This window comes from Leptinotarsa decemlineata, unplaced genomic scaffold (genome assembly GCF_025532065.1).
Source record: "Leptinotarsa decemlineata unplaced genomic scaffold, Ldec_3_MD MMD2_tig00000035_RagTag_RagTag, whole genome shotgun sequence".
Classification (NCBI taxonomy): Eukaryota; Metazoa; Arthropoda; class Insecta; order Coleoptera; family Chrysomelidae; genus Leptinotarsa; species Leptinotarsa decemlineata.
In genome coordinates, this window is record NW_027412540.1 from 3,034,227 (window position 1) to 3,057,184 (window position 22,958).

General features: G+C 33.5%; 2 protein-coding genes across 4 annotated transcripts; one reads left to right on the top strand and one right to left on the bottom strand.

Moving 5' to 3' along the window:
• Positions 1 to 7,534: 7,534 nt before the first annotated feature.
• Positions 7,535 to 8,904, bottom strand: LOC111513063 (dnaJ homolog subfamily C member 17). The gene is made up of 5 exons (XM_023169225.2): positions 8,747 to 8,904; positions 8,410 to 8,685; positions 8,140 to 8,349; positions 8,005 to 8,085; positions 7,535 to 7,947 (listed from the first exon to the last, which is right to left on the bottom strand). The coding sequence occupies exons 1-5, from the start codon at positions 8,819 to 8,821 to the stop codon at positions 7,744 to 7,746; spliced, it is 846 nt and encodes a 281-aa protein (XP_023024993.2). The 5' UTR covers positions 8,822 to 8,904; the 3' UTR covers positions 7,535 to 7,743.
• On the top strand, positions 7,543 to 16,391 carry LOC111513064 (EEF1A lysine methyltransferase 2). 3 transcript variants are annotated; one of them, XM_023169226.2, is made up of 2 exons: positions 7,543 to 7,716; positions 15,473 to 16,391. In XM_023169226.2, coding segments are annotated over exons 1-2 (636 nt in total). In that variant the 5' UTR covers positions 7,543 to 7,715; the 3' UTR covers positions 16,108 to 16,391. The 3 variants fall into 3 exon arrangements, 2 of the variants coding, with proteins under 2 accessions (XP_023024994.1, XP_074027847.1); XM_074171746.1 differs by lacking the exon at positions 7,543 to 7,716 and adding an exon at positions 8,921 to 9,224; XR_012464671.1 differs by lacking the exon at positions 7,543 to 7,716 and adding an exon at positions 9,520 to 9,593 and having other exon boundaries at positions 15,473 to 15,606.
• The last annotated feature ends 6,567 nt before the right edge of the window (positions 16,392 to 22,958 follow it).

Here is a 22,958-nt window from a genome sequence, read left to right on the forward strand (position 1 = left end):
TTTAATGATTTAACCAGAACACAACTTTACATTTCAAGATTGTCGAGCGTCAAAAAAATAACAATCTACTGTCACTGTCGAAACACATAGAACATATAGCACGAAATCACACGAAATATATGAAACAACCTCAGAGTAACAAAAGACAATAGAGAGGCCTTTTCCATCCTTACATTGAAGACAGTATAACTTTGTTTGTTTACGGGAAGTAAGTTGGACCATAAAACAGTGGCGGTTGGTTTAGTTGATAATCGGAGGGATAGTATATATTTATACATAAATCATTTCAGGTGAAAATGTTTTCTATTCAAATAGTTCCTACACGAAATCTGATTTATTATTAATGATTATGGAAATGAGGCCAGTTTTTCTACCACCTACTAGATTTTTATTTATGTATGACTTTATAATAAAGCGCGTGGTTAACTGGGTTGAAATTAAATTATTTCATATGAACTAATTCATAACAATAATAAATGTTAATTTCAAAAGTAATGAACGTTACTTCATATGATCAGATGAAGAAATTTGTGATTTATTCTCAGATTTTATAAACAAGCGGTATGGTTTGTGAGGTCCGATATGAAGAATTTTCGATTAGAAATCATGATTTTATTTGAAATTGGTATCTAGGGGTCTTTGTGGACTGACATTATGGAAGGGGATATTTTTGATGTTTTTAATGATTATTTTTTTGATCTTATTCTTATAAATGAAGTTTTTGATACTAGGTTTATTTTATTTCATTATTTGACATATCCCAACCAAAAAAAGCTTAGAAAATGACAATCGTCATTTCTTATTGAATATTGTCTGTATGCAACGCGAGAGCCTCCTGCAAAAAAAAAAACCAAAACGGAAATCATATTCTTTGTGTGGCGTAAGTTAGTTGTTAAGTAAGCAATAACAAATTTAACATCGGTTGCACAAGAATAACTATTTAGTATACAAACTGAACATTGAGCAGAAAGCTTTTTAATCTGTTGATATGACTTATGGCACACATTTGAAAAACATATTTTTCATTTATGAATACATTTTTTTTCATTTACATTAATTATTTTTCGTAATTATATAATTCGTCAGCATGAATTATTGAAAAAAAAACATAATATCGGTCCACAAAGACCCCGAGATATCAATTTTGAATGAAATCACATAATAATATCAAACCTCAATCGTAATTATGAATATTCATGCTTTCTAAACGAAAATTCTTTATATCGGACCTTACAAACCGTAACGCTTGTTCATCAAATCTGAGAACGAATCACAAATTTCTCCATCTGATTATATGAAGCAAAGTTCATTACTTTTGAAATCAACATATATCATTGTTATGAATTAGTTCATTTGAAATAATTTAATTTTAACCCAGTAAACCACGCGCTTTATTATAAAGCCATACATGAATAAAAATCTAGTCGGTGGTAGAAAAACTAGCTTCATTTCCATAATCATTAATAAAAATCAGATTTTCTGTAATAAATATTTGAACAGAATACATTTTCACCTGAAATAATTCATCTTATAAATATATAATATCCCTCCGATTATCAACTAAACCAACCGCCACTGTTTTATGGCCAACTTACTTCAAATGTAAACAAACTCTCCATAACTCCTCTCTCCTATAAATTGTACAGAAAAGGATAGTACGATACCCGCTTCAAAATACATGTATTGTTTGTATAGGCATGGCAACTGTATGTCTTATTATTACTCTGAGGATACAACAAACATCAATCGTTAAACAACTAATCCATACAGAGAAATATGAAACACAAGACAATTTTGACAAGCATTTCGAGAGATAAGGTGTTTTATGGAGTTCACGTATTCAAAACGTATTCGATTGTGATTTCAGATACATTCATTCTGGCGTTGACACGATGACGTCACATCAACTATGATTTGAAACGTATTCTAGCGTGAGGTTGGTTTTGAATTTGGCATTACGTTACGTCAGTTGTCAGTTTCTGCTTTATTTTAATCGTTATAGTTTATAAAGTGCTGAAAACTTTTCATAAAATACGTTGTAAGGATGTACAAAATAAAACTGGAAAATTATTACTAGCACAAATCAGTAGATGAACAAAGCGGCTTCTGGCGCAAAATCCCGTGTATTTTCTTATGGAGCTAAACTTTTTGCAATTTTCATGACATCCGATCGGAACCTTGTGGAACACCCAACTCGAGGTACGTGTTCTTCGGAGAGAGGGATAGAGAAACGTGACGTAATCGATGCAGGGTGAAATGAGTATGAGTGCGAGACAAGAGGGCCCTCTTGTCACTCACCAGTCACGTGGTCATCGGCAACTGAGTGAAATTAAATAAAAAAAATCGATATGAGAATTGAACCTAGGACGTCGTCGTGGTAGACGTTGTTCTCAGCCTCGACACCAATGTGGAATATTGGAAGTAATTGCAAATTGTTGATTTTTATAGCGGTTGTTTTGTCGAGATCGAAACTGACTCATTTTCTATACTTAACCTCATTTCTGGATTTCCGTAGAATTTTAGGGAAGTTATAACGTCATTTCCTTGTAGGAAAATATTCATTCAATGTGTGTGTATGCGTGAGAGAGAGAGAGACACGTGTGACATAATCGATGCACAGAGAGATGGAAATGGTATACGTCGCTAGGCAAGCGGTGTTGTCGGTTCTAAAATAAATCGTTGTTTATGGGACGATGTGGCATTGCCGGTTTCAAAATTAGGCATGAAGGGTTTACAACTCGATAAACATTGTATATTGAAAGATTAAAGAAAAAACATGACGGCAATGTAACGGACATTCAGAGGAGTATACAGCATGTCTCAAAATACATCATTTTAGAAAAAAACATCACAGTTTAACATTTCAAAATACATCATTTCAGAAAAAAATGGTTTCAATGTGTATACAGGACGCTTGAAAATACATCATTTACGAAAGAAAAATGTCGGTTTAACGGAAGTCTAGCGTTCCAACATGTCAGAAGGATACTAAGTCGTATCTTCGTTAACCAAATTAGTATCATCAGGAGGAGGAAATGGCACCCAAAAGTGTCGTGGAGTTACGTGTTGTGGGGTTAACGTTCGAAAGTGGGGGCAATGGCGGTGCTAAGTATTCGACAATGATATTTCAAATACGTTATTTTGCGTACGTTTCGACCGTTTTACATGCGTTTTGACCGTTTTGCGTAGCAGATATTTTCATGGACACACTAGAAAATACCCCCATCCTCAATAATCCCCTTCCACAGAAATATATTGTGTTTTAGTTCAGATACGTTGATGACGTACTGGTGGGTTTTGATGGTTCAAGCAGACAAATTGATCAATTTTTAAACTTCCTCAATAGTCTGCATGACAAAATTAAATTGACAGTAGAAATGGAACAAAACAAGAAGTTCAACTTTATAGATTTGAATATTTCAAGGGTTGATAGTGGTTTTCAATTTATTGTCTACCGGAAAAAAAATACCTTCACAGACTGTACAATTCCCTTTGATTCTTTCAGTCAACTAATCCGCTTTTAGGTCGATAATACACAAAGCTTCCGCAATCCCTTTACCTGAAAAGAACTTTCAGGATGAACTGAAAAATGATTTAAAAAATGAGTGAACCATCAGGTACGTACCAGTTTCTCTAAAAGAGAAGATAATATCAGAGAAAATTCATAAAACGCTAATAAGTGAATTATACCCAAATATACAAAACACAAAACATGTAAATATAGTAGCATTAAGTATTCAGGTAAACTTTCGGAAAATATTTAGCATTAGGTACTTTTTCTAAATACAAACTAACAACAGCTTTCATAAGTGATAATAATTTTGGCAGAATTCTGTTCAATGCAGAACCCAAACGAGATAGAATGAAAAAATCAGGTATATATAAAATAGTGTGTGGGGAATGCTTTGCAGTATATACAGACCAAACCGGTAGAAACTTTGACGTAAGGGTTCGTGAACACGTTTGTTTGGACAAAAAATCTACAATGTATGAATATCTGCAAGAATCAACACACAAGATAAGTAAAGATAATATCAAAAGGGGAAGAAAACGAATTTGTTGTAAGCCATGGAAATTAATGAATCAATTAAAAATCCGAAATATATAACCCTAAACGAGCAACTCGATCTATGTAGGTTTCCACTCTTGAAGTTATAAGTTTGACAACCCCGGTAATTTCTATAATCTCCTGTGTTGAATTCTTATAGTTGGTGCCCCTGTTCATTTAATTACCTCCAGATCCAGCTTACATACAAACTCCCTATATAACCAAGTTTTTAGATTTCTAATGTATTAGTCAATAGATCAGAAAGTAAAAGCACCTAGAGGCTGACTTTCGACCAAAGAAGGTCAGATGTCAATTTTGCTGAAGTGCTCATCAGTAAGTTGAGGACCGCTCCGGAGAGATGGGATGTTCTGCACACAACCATGTGTAGAATATTTCAACTCAGGGCACTCAACCCGGGAGGGGGCATAGGAGGTCCAATGTATTAGTTAGTTTTTAACTTGATAACGGGATAAAACCCGAAAGCGTTCGTAAAAATAAAATATCTGATGGAAATTAGACAAAAGTGTGTTCATTCATTTCAATAAAGGGATCATTAAGTTCCACGAAATAAATATGTCATCAATTACAAAAATCTGAAGCAATATTTACATGTTTCGTGAACTTGGACGTGGCGTGGTTTCGACCATCCATCTAGGTGACCTACGATCATAGACCTAGAATGTAACTGACCAATGGTGACATAACACTTGTGATCGTGTTTTCTCTTGAATGATGAAATAGTCATGTAGTATACGTTTCTCATTGGGGTGACACTTTGAAACTCAATTTTTTTTAATTTTCGCGAAAGTATTAAACTCAAATTGAATGCTCTGTATATATCATCAACAAAAAAATCTGTCTCTAAGTCACTTTGTATACGCGTTTATTTGTTTGTGAAATTTTCAAGGCGATTTTCGCGACAAAAATGAACGTCTCATCGGGCTACATTTTTTATGTATTTATGAATGGATTTTCGTGATATTTATGCATCATTTTTCGTGATACTTCACAATTTAAATCAAATGTTGTGACATTCGTCTCTCACTTTTACAAACGCAAACAAATTTTATGACATTTTCCCTTCATTCAGACCAAATAAAAAAACCTTTGCATTGGAAACGTACCTAAATTATAGGCCATTACTTAGCCCCCAATCTAGACCTCGTATCAAATCAAAGTCCTACACCCAAATGGAAGACATAGCCCATGACTTAGCGCCCTTCTGGCCTGCCATGTTCGTCACTACATCACCTGTTATCTGTCATCAGTACTTTTTTCCAGCATCAACTACACCCAACTTCACCCCAGCCCGTTCAGTGGTGACAGAGTGATAGTGACGACGTGTCTTGTGAATTTCAGAATCTCTCGTCCTCAAAACTTCAAGCCGCTATTTCACAGGCGCTTGATATTATATTATAATATTATATAATAATGATATTATAATCTACAAATGAAATCATTCGAAATGAGTATCCACATCGGCATGTTGCAGCTAATATAACGTATGGCTTCAGAAAATTATTATATATGTTTCTTGACATCGAAACGAATCCATTGATGTCAAAATTATTGAAATTGAATTACCAGATATGAAAACCAGAAGTTACCTCCAGACAGAGAACTGCTACTGATAGACATATCTTTTTTCTTACTTTGAGGTTTCTGTCACCGCTCGATGTCAACTAAAATTTACTTTAAATTGAATAAAGCTTGTAGCCCACTTGCCCGGCACGGCACAGCACAGCGCTATCAGGCGACGGGTATTACGGTAGTAGCATCGCCCACTTGTCCAGCTACAACCCGCATACTGAGGGTGCTGTTTGTTCGATTTCAAGAGAATTTCAGTTGACATCGAGCGGTGACAGAGGCAGTTCTGACGAAGATGACGTCATTATAGTGGCCGCATTATTGAATGAAGAGGAAAGAAAGAAAGATGTAGGTCCATCCCATTAATCAAAAGAGGGCAAATCTAGGAGAGTTTCATCATCTTTTCAACAATCTGAAAGAAAACGAGGAGAAATTTTTCCAGTATTTCCGAATGACACCAGGCACATTTTCAGAACTTCTGGATATTCTAGAGCTTGCCTTAACAAGCAACTCAATTTTTTCTCGGTACCGTCCTGTACAGGCTGACACCGTGCTGTCAAATGATGGAATAGCAAAACTGAGAGACAGATACTTCCCAGTCACGTTTGGATAAGTTGATGCTGGCAAGCGCTGGCGAGTCCGTCACAGCACGTATCGTTATTTGCTCGACAGGCTCGGAGAGCTAAGCTTGTCGGTCACTTGTCCGGCACAGCACAGCGCGGCTCGTTCCGTCAAAATACGGATATGATTATAACAACGAAAATGAATGGACAACCGCCCAATAGCCCGGCACAGCACAGCCATGAGCGTCCGCCGCCGGAAAGGATTCCAGCTCTCCAATCCTGTCCGACAAATAAGGGTACGTGCTGTGATGGACTGGCCAAGTGAGCGCGTCGCCGGCCAGCGCTTGCCAGCATCAACTTGTCCAAACGTACCTAGGAAGTTTCTGTCTCTGTTTTGCTATTCCATTAGTTGATAGCACAGTGTCAGACGGTATCTATGTAAATGGACGAGGAAAAATTGAGTTGCTTGTTAAGGCAGGCTCTAGAATATTCAAAAGTTCTGAAAATTTGCCTGGTGTCATTCGGAAATACTGGAAAAATTTCTCCTCGTTTTCTTTCAGATTGTTGATGATGAAACTCTCCTAGATTTGCCCTCTTTTGATTAATGGGATGGACCCACAACATTCGTTTTTGTGATTTTTTTCTACATTCAATAATGCGACCACTATAATTACGACTTCTTCGTCAGAACTGCTAGTGATAGATATGTTTCTGTCACCGCTCGATATCAACTGAAAATCCCTTGAAATCGAACAAACAGCACCTTCAGTATGCTGGTTGTAGCTGGACAAGTAGGCGATACTACTATCGTCGCCATTAGGCGACGGACAGCGCCGTGCTGTGCCGGACAATTCATTCGTCTTCTTTTCTATGGTGTGTTGTGCAAGAGAAACATTTTTTTTACTTTTAAAATTTTCCTTTATACGACCGAACAGCAAACAGTTTTAACATTGGGCGATAGGTGGTACATATGGCGTTGTTACATATTGAATTGTTCCATTTTTATTTATCAAACGCCGGTTCGTTCGTTCAACGTATAGAACTTTTGATTAACCATTTTATTTCTCTTTTTGATTTCTTTGACCACTGCTTAACACGTGACATAGCTATATGCAATATATACTTATAATCTTTTTTTTATGTATCATCTTGTTGGCACTATCTTGGTTAATAAATTCGACACCTCCTTTGTTTGTAGACAGCCAAAAATCTTTTTCCAGAAAATTTGGTTTCTTTTTGAAAGTGCTTTATCCGATGAAACTTCAACATATTCATTGAGCTATTCATCTATAATTTGTCTTTCTATAGTCAATAGTAAAATGAATAGGAAGCGAATGTGTTTTCGTTTTTTTATTGAAGGTATTTTATGACAGTACATTTTTTCCGCCTGGCAATGGCAAAACGGCAACACTGTTAATCAAGAAAAGAATTTTTGTTGATGTATTTGTACAAACAAGTGGTTTCAAATTTCAATAGTAGTTTTCAGTAAAACATATTTGATTCTTATTTTGACGAACAGTAAGTAATAAATTACATATTAATAGTTCATGTGTCTGCATCTTCAGCCATCATTTGTTCAATGAGCCGCTTTCTTTCTTCAGCTTGCCTCAGTTTAGTTAATGTCACACTTTCATAATCAGAATCTTTGATCAAAGAACTGGCTGTCCTACTATATTTGGGGGGTCTATTTATCCATTCCAACTTTAAAGGGTTTGATGACAAACCAGTTTCTAAATCTAATGCCATTCTCTGAAAAGTAACAAATTTTCATACATCTACTTGAAAAATTTATTGGAAAATACATACGGCTGATTTTTCTTCTTTAAATTCTACTAATGCACTCCCCTTTTTTTTTGGTGACATAACTAATACTTGTATATCGCCATACTGAAAAATACAAATATTAGAACAAATTGAATAACTTTTATTTCATTGCTCTACTTTCGAAAGAAATCTGTTCAGCATGTCCTGGTTATATCCACCATTTTCAGCATCATATTTACTAGCTTCCCATTTAATTTTGATCCGAAACTTTGAACTTTCCCATTGTTCTGGCTCCACACTTTGTTCTTTCCTCAACTGACATTTAACATACTCAATCTCCTCTTCTACTAGTCTTGAACCTTCCTTTCGCAGTCTCTCTATCTCTTCCTGAAAAAAAAGGCGATGTATCATCAATAACTGTCGTTAATGGGTAAGACATTATACTACCTTCAGTAATTGATCTGCATTTTTTTTGTCTAACCCTTGCCTTTCTCTACTTTCTAGTTCTTCCTTTAATTTCCTTCTTTTGCTGTCCAGCTGCTTGTGTCTCAATGCTGCTTCCTTCTTACCTTTCAGTACTTTATCATAAGCCGCTCTGGCTGCTACATCTGATAGAACCTCCAAGACTTTGGAAAGTTCGTGAAATTTTCTAGAAGCATTGGGATCGTCAGGGTTTTTATCAGGATGACATTGCAGAGCTTTTTTTCTATATGCTTTTTTTATCTAAAAATGACCAGCTCAATTTTTATCAAGGTTATTTTGATAAAAATCAGATATCACTTACATCTGTTATTGAACTATCTATTTCTATTTCTAGTAATTCATATAAGTCTAATTCCTCAATTTTTAAATCTTCCATTGTTATTGTATAAGCTAACCTAGTCAACAGTTGACACTTTAGTGCTGGATGTCAAGATTGCTAGGCAAGGTTGCCAAATCAATTTTCATTTCATGAGATATGTGCAATATACGACCAATTTTATCTTTATATTCGAATAGAACACTCTCCCTTTTTTATAAAAAAGCAATAAGAACTATAAAAAATGTATCACCCAGGAATTCCTGTAAACCATTGTTTGCCGAATTGAATATTCTTTCTCTGGCCTGTCTTTATATTATGGAAGTTGCCTGCTACATCCATAAAATAAAAAACACTCTTCTCAGGCATTCGGACATACATGTCTACCAAACCAGAAACAATCAGCTAATCAATCCAAATCATAGCAATCTCCAAATAACATCAAATGGACCACTCTCAACAGGTGTGAGAATTTACAATAAATTATCCACTGGCATTAAAACTCGGCCTACACACTTCAAATTTCGAAACTCCATAAAACCCTTTCTGCAAGAAAATTTATTTTATAGCATTGATGAATTTTTATTGTAACTTTTTAAGCAAATAACTTATATCGCGTTTCCTTTTTTTGTCTTGTAGTTATGTATGTAGTCTTTACTATATTTATATACATGCACTAAGACATTATATCCTGACATGTTCGATTCTCTAATGGGTCCTTTGAATGAATAAACTGATTTGATTTGGTTTGACATTTTTGAGGGTATACTGACATCTGAAGTGTACGATACACAACCGCAGTTCATTTCATAACTTGTGGATAGAAAAATAGGTACTTGCAACGAAATTACCCCAGGAACATTTCATAATATAGGAAATAAACTCATAAACATACTTTATTATTGCTATATATAATGATGAGTGAAACGTTACTTTTTGAGACATTTTCAATTTTTGAACATATGTTATTCACAAACCATCAACTGGCGAGTTTAGCTAGTCTGTATAAAACAGGGGTTTCCAGTTGCACGTTATTGGTATGAGTAAAAAATTATCTGTATACAAAAATCCAAAAGAAATGAATGAAAGTGGCTTGCGTTTCTATTTGATAAGGGGTAATTGAAACCATCAGACATATAGAATCGAAGTTTGGCCATAATTAAGAAACAATAGAGTGAGAGATTTGACACATATGAGTAATATAATTTTATACACTCATTATAAATTATACTAGCGACCTGCCCCGGCTCCGCGCGGGTACAATGCTGATACTAAATATTATAGGTTTCCTACTAGTCAGTGGGCTATGCTTGAAGAATGGCAGTAAACAAATCTAAAGCAAATGGAACTTCAAACGTTCAAGCCAGTCTCTATATACCTATACAGTAGGTTTAATGAACTGACGCCTATCAGAAAACAACTACTCCCCTGGATAATACCACGAAGGGCGTTGGATTATATCCGACAGGCGTCAGTGCAGGAATCTTCACAGAAAATGTCCTGCATATGCAATTGGCAATACAACTGAAAGAGTCGACCTTCAATAATTATGGAACGGGCACACTTGCAGACCGGTTTCGGGCTTATTAGCCACTCATCAGTGCAAGATAGTGACCATCATCGACCTAAAGTCAATGATATTCCACAATTGAAAATACTCTGAAAGAATTCCGATTTCCAACAATATTTCACTAATCACAGACTAATTTATTTACAATACTTAGCAACTAACGCCTAATTTATTTCCACTATTTGAATTTCTTGTTTAGCCGCCTGATTCACTTTCTGAATTGCCCTCTTGGGTCGGGAAGCTGTGCTTATATAATGTAGAGTTTTGCCGGTGTTTGTTACATGATTCGGCCGGCATACTGGTCAGGGGCGGCTTCAGATTCGTTACAATATAATTAGTGCGTGCCGTTCAAGAGTAGCCTGCATTGTGGGAAATGAAAAGTAAAATTTACCACCGTATTTTTGTTATTTTTTTTGTCCCTCGTTTCTTTACATAGTAAGGGGTATCTAATAGTAATATTAATATCTCCACATCCATTATGATAGCCCATAGCTGGGGACATTCAACTGGTAACTGACGGCCGAACGTCGACTCCAATGGACGGCTAGGCTAATCCGAAATTATGCCAAACTTTCATATCGGATTCGTTTTCCATTTTTTTTTTATTTCGGTGATCTGAAAGTTTACGATGCGATTCTCTATAACATTCCTTATTCTTTTTATAAAAAGTCAAGAATTGCTGACAAATTTACAAATTTTCAAGGAGCTGCAGCTGAAAACGCAGCTTACCAGGGTTGGAATGTAGATGAGATGATGTAAATTGATATTTTCTTGAATACAATATAAACATACAGGATGACATTACATGGAAAAAAAATCATGTCAAAATTCAATTATGGAGGAGTTTTTTGAAGCAAAAAGAATTGCAAAATCTTCAACTCTATAAGTGGTGTGGTCATCCCCCAAATTTTTTCAAATGGGAATAGGGGTCAAGAGATACTTTATTAAACAGATATTTTCATTTCTTATATTTTAATGCTTAATTTTTGGCAAAAATCAATTTGATGTTACTTTACAGACTGTATTAATCAAGTAAATTCCTAGGAAAGAAGTCGCAGAGATTGCTGATTTGTAGGTCATCTCTGTACTGAGTACATAATGACCAAGATTGTCAAGTTGGCGGGAATTCGGTCAAAATGTTGAAGAAAACCAATCGCTAAATTGTCGAAGTTTCGAAACTTTATTGTTTCATCTTCAGGAGTATGAAGTATCCAGAATGTAGTTTTGTTAAAAACCAAATAAATTATGTAAAATAACAATCATTAAAAAATAATAAAACGCTTCGAACACTTTATAGAAAACAACTGATGAGTACTTACATTTAGGGCGGCTGTCCGAGTTCAAAGAGGGTGGAGTAAATAAATTCGACATAAAATGTCGTGAATGCATTCACAGGTACACGAAAAACGTTGACACAGACACAAAGTGAACTGTCGGTGAATCGTTTCTTTATAATGCAAAAAAGGCCCATAAAAGAAATTAGAATTGTAATTGGAAAAAGTCGTCTGTTAATGATTCAGAATTATTGTTTGATTTTTTCAATTAGATTGAAATATGAGGTGTGTAAATTTTCAATATCCGACCTTTTGTTAACATATTTTGTTCCATGCTTTGTTATTTCAATCATTTCATTTAAGAGTCTTTTTTTCAATATCGTCTGTGGTCCTATAATACTGTCTAAATTAAAATCACCTGTATGAAGGAATGACTTCTGCAAGGCAAGTACATACATTGAGCTACGGCCTTGGAACAGTCTATTTTTTTCTATTTATAAGTTATGATTCAATTCTTCATGCATTGGCAGCAGCAGAAAATAAGGAAATTAAACAATTTGATGTCAAGTCGGCAGTAGGATTTAATGATTTTGGCAACTGTGACGAGGCCAGATATCAAATAAGCAGGTTCTTGTCAAAGCCAAATAAAATGCACTGGGTTACTGTTGAAAGTAGTAACAAATATGGAAGAGAGAGAAGAAATTATTGAGCGTTTTCTGATGTAAATTTTGCCAGCAAAAGTGACACTCAGAAATTAACAACTGGCTATGCAATTACGATGAGTGGAGGTACTGTGGCACAGTCTTCACATCAAAAAAAATTTGTATCAAGAACAACAACCGAATCAAAATACACAGCAGCATCCGATGCCGCTCAAAAAGTTGTGTGGTTACGATCATTTCTGAAAGAACTGGAAAATGTCATTGAAAAGATTGACAGTATTTTTCGTCAATAATCAAGGAGCTATTAGTTTCGTTAAAAATAAAGAACATGATGGAAGAACCAAACATATCGACATAAAGTATCTTTATATAAGAGATCAGAGGAACAACTGCCAGATATGTTAACCAAGGCGTTCTCAAGAATGAAGTTTTTGAAGAATCAAAATTCACTATCCATATCTTCAAGAACGCGAGCAGAGAGTGGAAGTATTGGAATATTGCTTGGTTCACTTTTATTTTCATGTTGATTATAATTTTTTTAGCGGTGAATTAGCGAAGTGGTAGGGCGCCCAACTCACGATCGGAAGGTCGTGAGTTCGATCCCAACCTCGACCAGATATTTTTCTTGAGAGAATTTATCTAGCTGAAGCTGGGATGATTCTGCTGACGGACTGCGAATAGCCATGATGCTCCCTAGGTGGCTCGGGGAGTTTTTAACATTGCATACACAGGACACCAGGCTAATGACCAATGCAGTCAATGCCGATGATACCAAAAAATTTTAGTTTTCATAGAAAACATGATCGTAACTTTTTCTAAATATAAATAAAGTTTGAATATCATGTTCACTGCAAAGCTCAGTATTTTCTGCTGAATTTCAAAACAATCATAAAACAGAAACAGACAGATATTATAGGTTAATGTTGAGCTGGAATATATTTTACTAATTTAGTTGGAGTAAATTTTATATTTCTTGTTTTTTTTTTGTTTTCAAGATTTGTTTATATAAGTTTGGAAAATCCTGAAAATTACAATTACTTCAAAATAGTCTCAAGTAAGAACTCATTCCTTCCCAATTTTGAAACTTGGAACACTGCTTGTTCTTATAGTAGACTACTTCTGGGAATAAAAAAAATGTGACTAGAAAGTAGCTTCAACTCAAAAATGAGTTGACAAAAAGAGTTAAAAATGTATATATATATATATATGTATATATATATTTCTTAGTCTGTATAAAATGTACGTCTTTGCCAAGTTTTATCAAAATCTGTGATAGTGAAGTTGAGCTTTTTAATTGATGTGATCATTTGACATGGAAAACCTAATCTTCGATTCAAAAGACGAGCAGCAAAAAGTTGTTGAATGGAATAATGAAGGAGCCTTTCTAGGCTCATGAAAATTAAAAAAATACTAATTCGATTTGGTTCTTCCAGCTTTGAAGTTGAACTTTCGGGTTTTAAAGTCGTAATTTCCAAAAAACAAAAAAAAATTTTTGGCCCTTCTGCGCTGATTTTATGATAAGCAAAATATAAAAAATCGATAGGAATATGAGCCTGAAATTATCAACATAATCCTATCTGTTACACACTTGAAGAAATTTTCCAAAATATTATTTCCGCTATTTCCATGTGTACCTGAGGTAGTCACCCAAATTAGATTCTGCTAGCTTAACGTTAAGCTAGCAGAACCCACGATATCTCTATTGAATGAAGTGAATTGTAAAAAATTCGGGAATACAGTTCAAAATTAGCCTAAAGTTATGGCCTGAAAATTAATGTAAAAATCGAAAGTTGTTCTGCTGGCTCAACAGAAGTTAAGAATAATGCAAATTAAATACTAAGAGCTTATTAATTAAGAAACATCTTCTTCAATACTTATTGTTCTGCACACCATTGTGCGAAGTTATTAATTAGATTAAATGAAAATTAACAGATAAAAAAACCTAGGCACTGCCCGCTTGCAGGAGGACATTAGTTTCATCCTATGCTTATATCCAAGGGTTTTTATTGCAGTTTTAAAACTGAGATTTTATTAAGCTAGAACTATATAAGGTTAGGTATAGCATCAAGTGCAACTTTAAGCTGGTGTTCATAATTTCAAAATCTCAACCTTTTTTCTATAGTCATAGACTTGGTGCTATGGTTTTCTTTGCCGATCTTTACTTTAACTTTTGTTGTCAATGTCGTCGTTTACTAGTTCGAAGGGTAGGTTACGTTAATAACTTCCTGAGTCACCTAGGGAGTATTATGGGAATTCACAGTCAACTTAAAGCACTATTAACAATCTGTTTTTCTGTTAACCAACCCCCCCACGAATAACAACCCTCAAAAGTTCAAACTTGTGCGAGCTAAGAATTAACGTATCTTACCTTTCAACATGCAATTCATAGTACGCCAATTTGATATATTCATTATATTATATTTAAGGCGAGAAAGGGCCATTTTTTTTTGTTAAATTTTTTTCGAGATCTCGACTTTGTTTCGCGGATCTCCTCTTTATATTTAAGGTCTTAGCCAAACATTCAACATTTGGCTTTGATTTTTTCTTTGGTGTCAATGGTATCAACTACTATTGCCGCATCAACCTTGTGTTTGGGTAGAGTATTTTAACAACTTTCTATGTAACAAAGCAGAATCAATTTACCTTCAGCTTGATTCATTCTCGTGAGAAAAATATTTGTTCAAAATTGAATTGGAACTCAAGACCCCAGGGTCAAGTACCGGACACTGAACAACTGCTGATTCACCTCTGAAATATTTTTGTTATCTACCTCATATTTGACATGTACCTGTACAGGAATGTTTTTAAATTCACTGGTGAATTCACCAATTGATTTGATGTATTTACTTATTGGTTTTTGTATGTGTTAGCATGTTTCAGTCGGTTGAAGCGATTCATCAACATTTTTCTGTATAATTTAAGAACTCGTTTTCGGTGAATCAGGATAGCACCATATAAGATTTACATAATATCTTAAAACAGTCAATTAGTTCAAGAAGACGAGTTGTTACTTTTGAAGATTTAGTTATAATAAACTCCAGATAATACTGAGTTGATTCTATTTCTGTTGAAGAATCCAAATAGATAACTACAAAATCCATTCAATTTTTTATTGAAACTCCAACCAAATATTTCTATATTGAATTTCCATTGAATGTTTTGAATATTTTTGAACAAATTATCTAAAATTGAAATATTTTTACAGTGGTGGAGGAGCACGATGCATCAGAATTAGGGACCCAGGATTATTGGGAAGACCATTATAAAGAAGAAATTGAGAATTTTTCGAGTCATGGTGACCCAGGAGAAATTTGGTTTGGCGAGGATATCCTAAATCGTATTATTCGTTGGATGGAATCTTCAGATTTGATAAGGAAATACTCCAAAATAGTCGATATTGGTTGTGGTAATGGAGTTTTTCTAATTGAATTAGCTAACGAGGGATATACAAATTTAACAGGTCTGGATTATTCAGTAAATGCCGTAACACTTGCAAAACAAATTGCAAAAAGACAAGATTTAAATATATTATATTTCATTTGTGATATTTTGGAGGGGTTACAGAATACTTACGATGTAATACATGATAAAGGTACTTATGATGCTGTTAGTCTGAGTGAAAATGCCAAGGAAAATAGACTTAAATACATAGAGAACGTGTACAAGAGTCTTAGTTCCAATGGCATCCTTATTATAACATCATGTAATTGGACTCAAAGTGAACTAGACCAGCAATTTGGAGAAAAGTTCAGTTTATTAGCGGTTATTCCTACCCCTCAATTCAAATTTAGTGGTAAAGTGGGAAGTGTAGTATCTTCTTGTGTCTTTAAAAAGAAGTGAATCATGAATTTTCGGATTATCTTTTCAAGTTAATATCATTTGATTTCATACTGTGAGAAAGAACGTTATATTTTCAGAACTATTTGATTTTTCTTGTGGTATTAAAATTGTAGATAAAATTATAGAACATTTCATAATAGGCATTCCATGGAAGGAAAACTATTGAATCAAAAATATATTTTGTAATAATTTTATTGTTGTCTTGCAGTGAAGATGAAAACATACAACAGTAAAACATTACAACAATGTGCAAAAACACGTTGAATAAAAATATAATAATTCTATATTGTGTAATATTATTTCAAAAAGCTCCTATATTAAATAAAATATGAAATACATATTTTCATATTTTTTCAATAATTTCATTACCTAGAGTGGAGATTTCAGCAAGTGCAGATATTTCAAAATGCGAATATGCCCTAATATGAAGTAACAATAAATATCATATTCGAACAATGAAAACTTCATTGGTACCACTCAGATTAGCTTTACATTTTTCAAAAAGTTACTAAATGCTGATTTGAAAGGGTTATATTTTACTAAATGCTATTTTTCAAAAAAGTTCTACTTTACTGTTACCTGAATATTACAAAAATGTGCATTTGAGTTCACTGACGTGGAGTACTGAAGAACTGGTGAACACATGTAAGTTCTTCTTTTACTCTGTCTTCTTACAAACAAAAATTCTAATGAGGTATAGAGGAATGTGACTAATAACTATACTCTATTTAAACTTACTTCTATCCCAAACTTTACAAAGTATTACCTTTTATCTTTTAAATAAAAAAATGTTGATACAGTGTTTCTTTAAAGATAAAAGGAATTTAGTCCTCTTATCCCTCAGTAATACCTAAGTTGCAAATTTTTGAAAAGGAACACTAAATGGAAAAACTTGAACTATTTTATAAAAAACATTGATTTGTGAAAGGCAGCTTTTTGTGAATATTTTTTTTTAATTTCCCCATCTTAATTATTAATTGAAAAATTACGCTCATTTAATGAATGGCAGAAATGTTTTCTTGATTCAACAAGATTAAAAAATATATAATAAAATGATCAATGAAGGGTAATATGGAGATATATAATAAGTATCATTTCAGAATTGAATAAAAGAGGACATGACCCTAAAAGCCTTACTCCTATTATTCAGAATAAAAACATGTATGGATAATGTACCTGATTGACTCATTTTTCAGTTCATAACAAAAGAATATTACTAATAGTTACAAGAAAAGGTTTTGATTCAACTTCATAAATGACTTATCTGAAATCTTTTCTGAATGTCACATAACCATTCTAATGACATCACAATCACTGTCCGGAAATTATGAATGTTTGTATCAGAAAAAAAAACAATAGCAGGCAAATTCAGTGTTTGTTTCATCGTGATAACACGAATTGAGATATATTTCAATTAAATTATTCATTAGGAGAAATTTCAAGCAGTGATCATTGCACAATGAATTTTATTAATTCATCCAAAGATGTAACTTTTTAAAGAACATCCTTGGATGAAAATTTAACTTGGTGTGGTCACATTCAATACGTCTGTAACAAACTGAATTAAGATTCTATGACTCACTCGCAGAGCTTTGCTCTGTCGCTATTTGTTTTTTTACAGTTAATGCATTAAATTACTGCATAAATTCAGAACAGTTTAATGGATATATGTTGAAAATGTCTTTGCTATTTTTAATGAAAGTCATAATGACCTGAATTCTTTTTAAAATTATCTTAGTGAACAAGAATCAACAATGAAGTCCATAATAGAGATTGAAGAAAATGATCAACTCCTTTTCCTTGACACAATGTTGAGAAAGTCATATAGGTTTGATAAAAATATTTTTTGAAAGAAAACACTTAATATTAGATACCTCCATTACACATTAAAACATGCCAGTGTTAAAAAAGAGTTAATAAGGTGTCTCTATAACACAGCAAAACTGAGTAGCAATAAAGATGAAAATTTTGATAAGGAAATATCACTGATAAAATATGTTCTGAAGGAGAACTCTTTCCAAATTCGTTTGTAGAAAATAAATAGTTAATTGAAAACCGATCAACTCTACAATCAGCATCATCAATTCAACAACCACCAACTCATCAACTACCGACTCAACAATCACAGACACCTTCCACAACTAACGTTATACCTTATATACCAGGACTATCTGAGAAAATATGATGAATTGGAAATAGATATGATATTAGAGCTTTATACAAAACCACAAATACACTGAGATCTATAGTAACACCTTGTTATTGTGGTGTAAGTTATATTCAAGATCATTAAAAGTGCGTGAGGGTGAACTAGAGATTATATCAGAAATAGACAATAAATAAACAGAAGATTAAAATTGTCAGAAACAATTTTGAAATTAGTTGGTGAACATGTAGTTGAATGGAATAAGGTCAGAATGAACCACATTCTGAAAGACTTATGCCTATATTCCTATATTTGGAGAAAAGTGTATTTCAAACAGCTCCCTAAAATTATTTGAACTTGGAGATATGGATAGGAGGCGAACCTTTTAAGACTGATATCATCGAATGTTTTAGAAGCCAATCCACAACATTGACATATTTCAAAACTTTTTTGATATCTATCAAGAACGTTTAAAAATTATTTTTTGGTAATTATTTACCATTCAATATAATCATCTGAACATAGACAGTCAAACAGAATTTATTTAATCATGTTATGCATTCAATACATTTATGACAGGTCAAAAAGAGTGCACATGCACTCTAGCACTGAGTACAAAATTAAAAGACAAAATTATAAATGATCATTTGAGGTAGAACTTAACCACTAAATATAATAAAATAGTAGTGACTTAGAACATAACATAACAACATATATATATAAAAAGTAATATTCATGAATAAATTATTCAGTGTAAGTACTACTTATATAATCCTGTGTTGAAAAAACAGTTTTTCAAAAGGAATGTTTTAACTATCCTCTTGAATGATTGAGTGCTGGACTGTGTGAAGTCAACTGGTAAATGGTTATACAACTTTGGGTTCAGTGAATTTCATATAGACATTTCTAGTGTATTCAATGGTTGTCCAAGTTTATCTGCATTTCTAGTAGAATAATTGTGATAGTCTGATTGGGTGGAGAATATACTTTTCATTTTATGGATCTCTAGCGAAGTGTTCAACAAAGCAAAGTGCGTTTTTTGCATACAGAAAATATTTTGAGCATGAGAGGATTTTCCCCATAAATGAGTTCCATACATTAAATGGGAGTGAAATACTGAGTAATATGAAGTTAGTGATTTATTGGTACTTTGAAATCTTTTCATCAATAATTATACCTAATAATTTTAGTGCTTCTGAGTGGTTAACCTGTTATTTGAAGAAATATTTTTTTGTTGAGTTTTGTCCTTATTTAATTTCAAATTATTGGAAGTAAACCAGTTTACAGCCTTTTTTTCAGTTTCATTGGTCTTGCCGAGAAGTTTACTCATGTCCGAGTTAAGAGTGAATCATTTTTGTATTATCTGCAAAACAGATGATTGTGCTAGGTAGTAGGCATTGGAAAATAGTATTCACTTATATTAAAAAAAGGATAGGTCCAAGGGTTGACCTCTGAGATAATACCCCGTTTGTGCGGATAGCTTGTTTCCTTCTGGTTAAGTATAAGTTAAATAAGTTCAAGGCTGTACTTCTTATTCCATAAACTTCAAGTTTACTGATAAGGATTATGTGGTTGACCCAGCGGAAGACTTTACTCAAATCCCACAATGTTAGCGAGATGAGTTCAAAACTCTCCACATGTTCAATAATGTTTTCTATTACCTTCAATACAACTAATATAATAAAAAAAAAACATGAACAACATTCATAATAACATCATCACATCATTTCCATCACCCCCACTGTGTCATGTTATTCAATTGATTCAGCCCCATTCTGGAAAAATTTTTCATAATTTTTATGGAAGTCAGTAATCATATCATTGGATGTGATTCTAGTCACTTCTATATCTCTGAGCTCGTCTTTCCCCCACGAAATGGTGAGGGATTTCAATATGTTTCCTGCAAGCATCTTCTACAAACATTCACATCGAAGCTCCAGCATAGCCGGAGGAATGAGAGCCGAAAACACTGAAAATAGAAAAGCAGCGTCTGATTTCGAAAATGGTCGACAACCTGATGAAGATATTAGAACTTCTGTTCGAAATCGAAAACCGAACGAAAACATCAGCATTACTTTGAGAGATGTTCAATCACTTTGAATCAAAGAAAATATATTGAAGAAATATTAGTTCATTTCAATAAGTCAAAAAGTAATGGTCGGTAGCCAGGCGGTTCGATGTGGGTACTTTGTTCACTTTCAATCGACCGATGTGTGAGTAGGTAGTTCAAGCCGCAGACTGAACGATCGATTTTCACTTGCTATCGTCAAACCCGTGTTAGGAATCACACGTTGAAAGACAAGACCTCGTTAACCCTTGGCTCGCATATATATATATATATATATATATATATATATATATATATATATATATATATATATATATATATATATATATATATATATATATCCCGAGTGAAAGAAAATAAAGCAGGTCTACTAAAAGATATAGTCAAAGATCGAGAAACAATAGGAAGCTTTATGTATACCGCTTAATGCAAAAGACCAGATATTTCTTTTGCAGGTAGAAAAATAGCGAGATTTTGTAAAAATCCAAGTATGATTCACTGGGCGCTGTCAAACGCATTTTTCGACATTTGAGAAAACGTTAAAAGGGGCGTCCATAAATTACGTGAGGTATTTTTTAAAATTTTCTGTCCCCCCCCACCACCTGGTGAGATGTCGTGAGATTTTACTCAACCCCTTCCCCCATCCCCCAATCTCACATGAGATTTTTCAAAATGTGGGTTTCTTACATAAACACGTTGGATGGTTATTGTAAAAAGAAAAAAAAATTGCTTCGTGCTTTTATTTACGACTAGTTAAGACTAGTAATCAATATTGCTGAGAGTTTAATTATAAGTGAATTGAAAATTTAACAATAGAATACTTAAATCGTAACTACTGTGATTGAAAAAAGAATATCTACTCTAATTCAGTCCATGGAGAATCATGCGCGGTCTCAAGAGACTATTGGAACCAACATGTCCATATGACGGGCTACACTGTACCGTAAATTCAGATTAAATTGAGCTATTTGGTATAAAACAAATATGGTGGTTTGACAGTCAGTAGATGTATAACGTCTAAGTATGAATGAAATCATTTTTTTTCGAACGAATTAGTGAATGATCTTAATCGTATTACGATTACGCTTAAGATTAAATCTTAAGCATGTACAATCTGGATTAAATGGACCAAACTAGTATAATTTTTTTTGTTTCAATCAGAAAAAAAATTGCGTGATATTCGCCGGGACCCCCCCTCTCTCCAACGTAAGATTAGATGAGATTTGGCTCGACCCCCTCCCCCCCGTAAACACCTCACGTAATTTATGGACGCCCCCAAATTAAAACTGGTGTTTGAAAAATCCAGTTAAAACATTTCCGGATATTGTGACTGACTGGGGAGGCGATATTAATGACAGAAAATTCACCAATGGATATATTTATATGCTATGTGGAGGACCGGTGAGTTGGAGCTGCTAATGCCCTATCTACAACGGAATATATGGCTCAAAGTTTAGCAACCCACGAAGCCGTATTTTTGAAAAACCTACATCAAGAAATATTTTTCGGCACAACCGATAAATCTACATTATTTTGTGATAATACAGGAACAGTCGACTTTAGCAGAGTGGGGCTGAAGCAATTGAATTACATCACATAGTGGGGGTGTTGGAAATAATATGATGAATGAAATGAATATAGTTACAAAAAAAATATTTGTTTATGAAAATTTAAAGTTGAATCAGTTCATTATATTTTCCGATAGATTCAACCACGCTCTAATATAAAACTCTGATTTCCATAAAAAAAATTATTCGTTCAGAACTTACTTCTTTTTCTATTCTTTCTGCACTTCCAATCGGAGTCTTTCATTTCATGCTGTATTTTTGTCGCTTCTTACCAAAATGACCACCAAAGTTCCACGAAATTTTTGACTTTGGGGCATCATACAACTATGATAGGATTATGAAATATACTTGACATCTTGCAGATACTTGGTAGCAGAGCCTCTCCTTCATTTGTGAGACGATGTACATTTATATAGAAGTTAATTTCTGTTGTGAATATTTAGTTGGTATGATTTATATCTATTGTTTTTTTGTAATGTTTTGTATTTTTCATTTGGTTTAATTCGTACTTCACTATGACAGTGTTAAGAATAAAAAAATTCTTTGGCATTTTCATTTCAATTGGCAAAATGAACCAATGAAATATGCAATTGGAATTGGCAGATAGTTGATGAAAATCCATAATGAATGTATTTAATAACACTTTATTGAGGAATGTTCAAAATGTTTAATACTAATTTAGTCTAAAGAAGCTATTTCATTTCACGTGTTGTGGTTTTGTAAACAATTTTTTGAAAATGTCACAATAAGTATCCATGAATATGTGAAAAAATGATGTCAACATTACACCGATAATGTTGTAATAGAGATAATTCAAATTGAAGTTTATCATCAAATATCAAGTGTTTGACAATTCAGAATTTTGTCATAGTCACACCTTAAATGAATCCTTACTTTTTACTTCAGAAAGTAGGGAGAATTAAAGTAGGACCTATGAATATGTTTTTCATTTAAAGGATGACAGGACATTTTCTTGAATATTAATTTGCTAAGCATTTTCGATAAATACTCATAATTTTATAACAATTCTGTCGAGAATGCTGCCTCAAGTAACCAAGCAACATGCTTT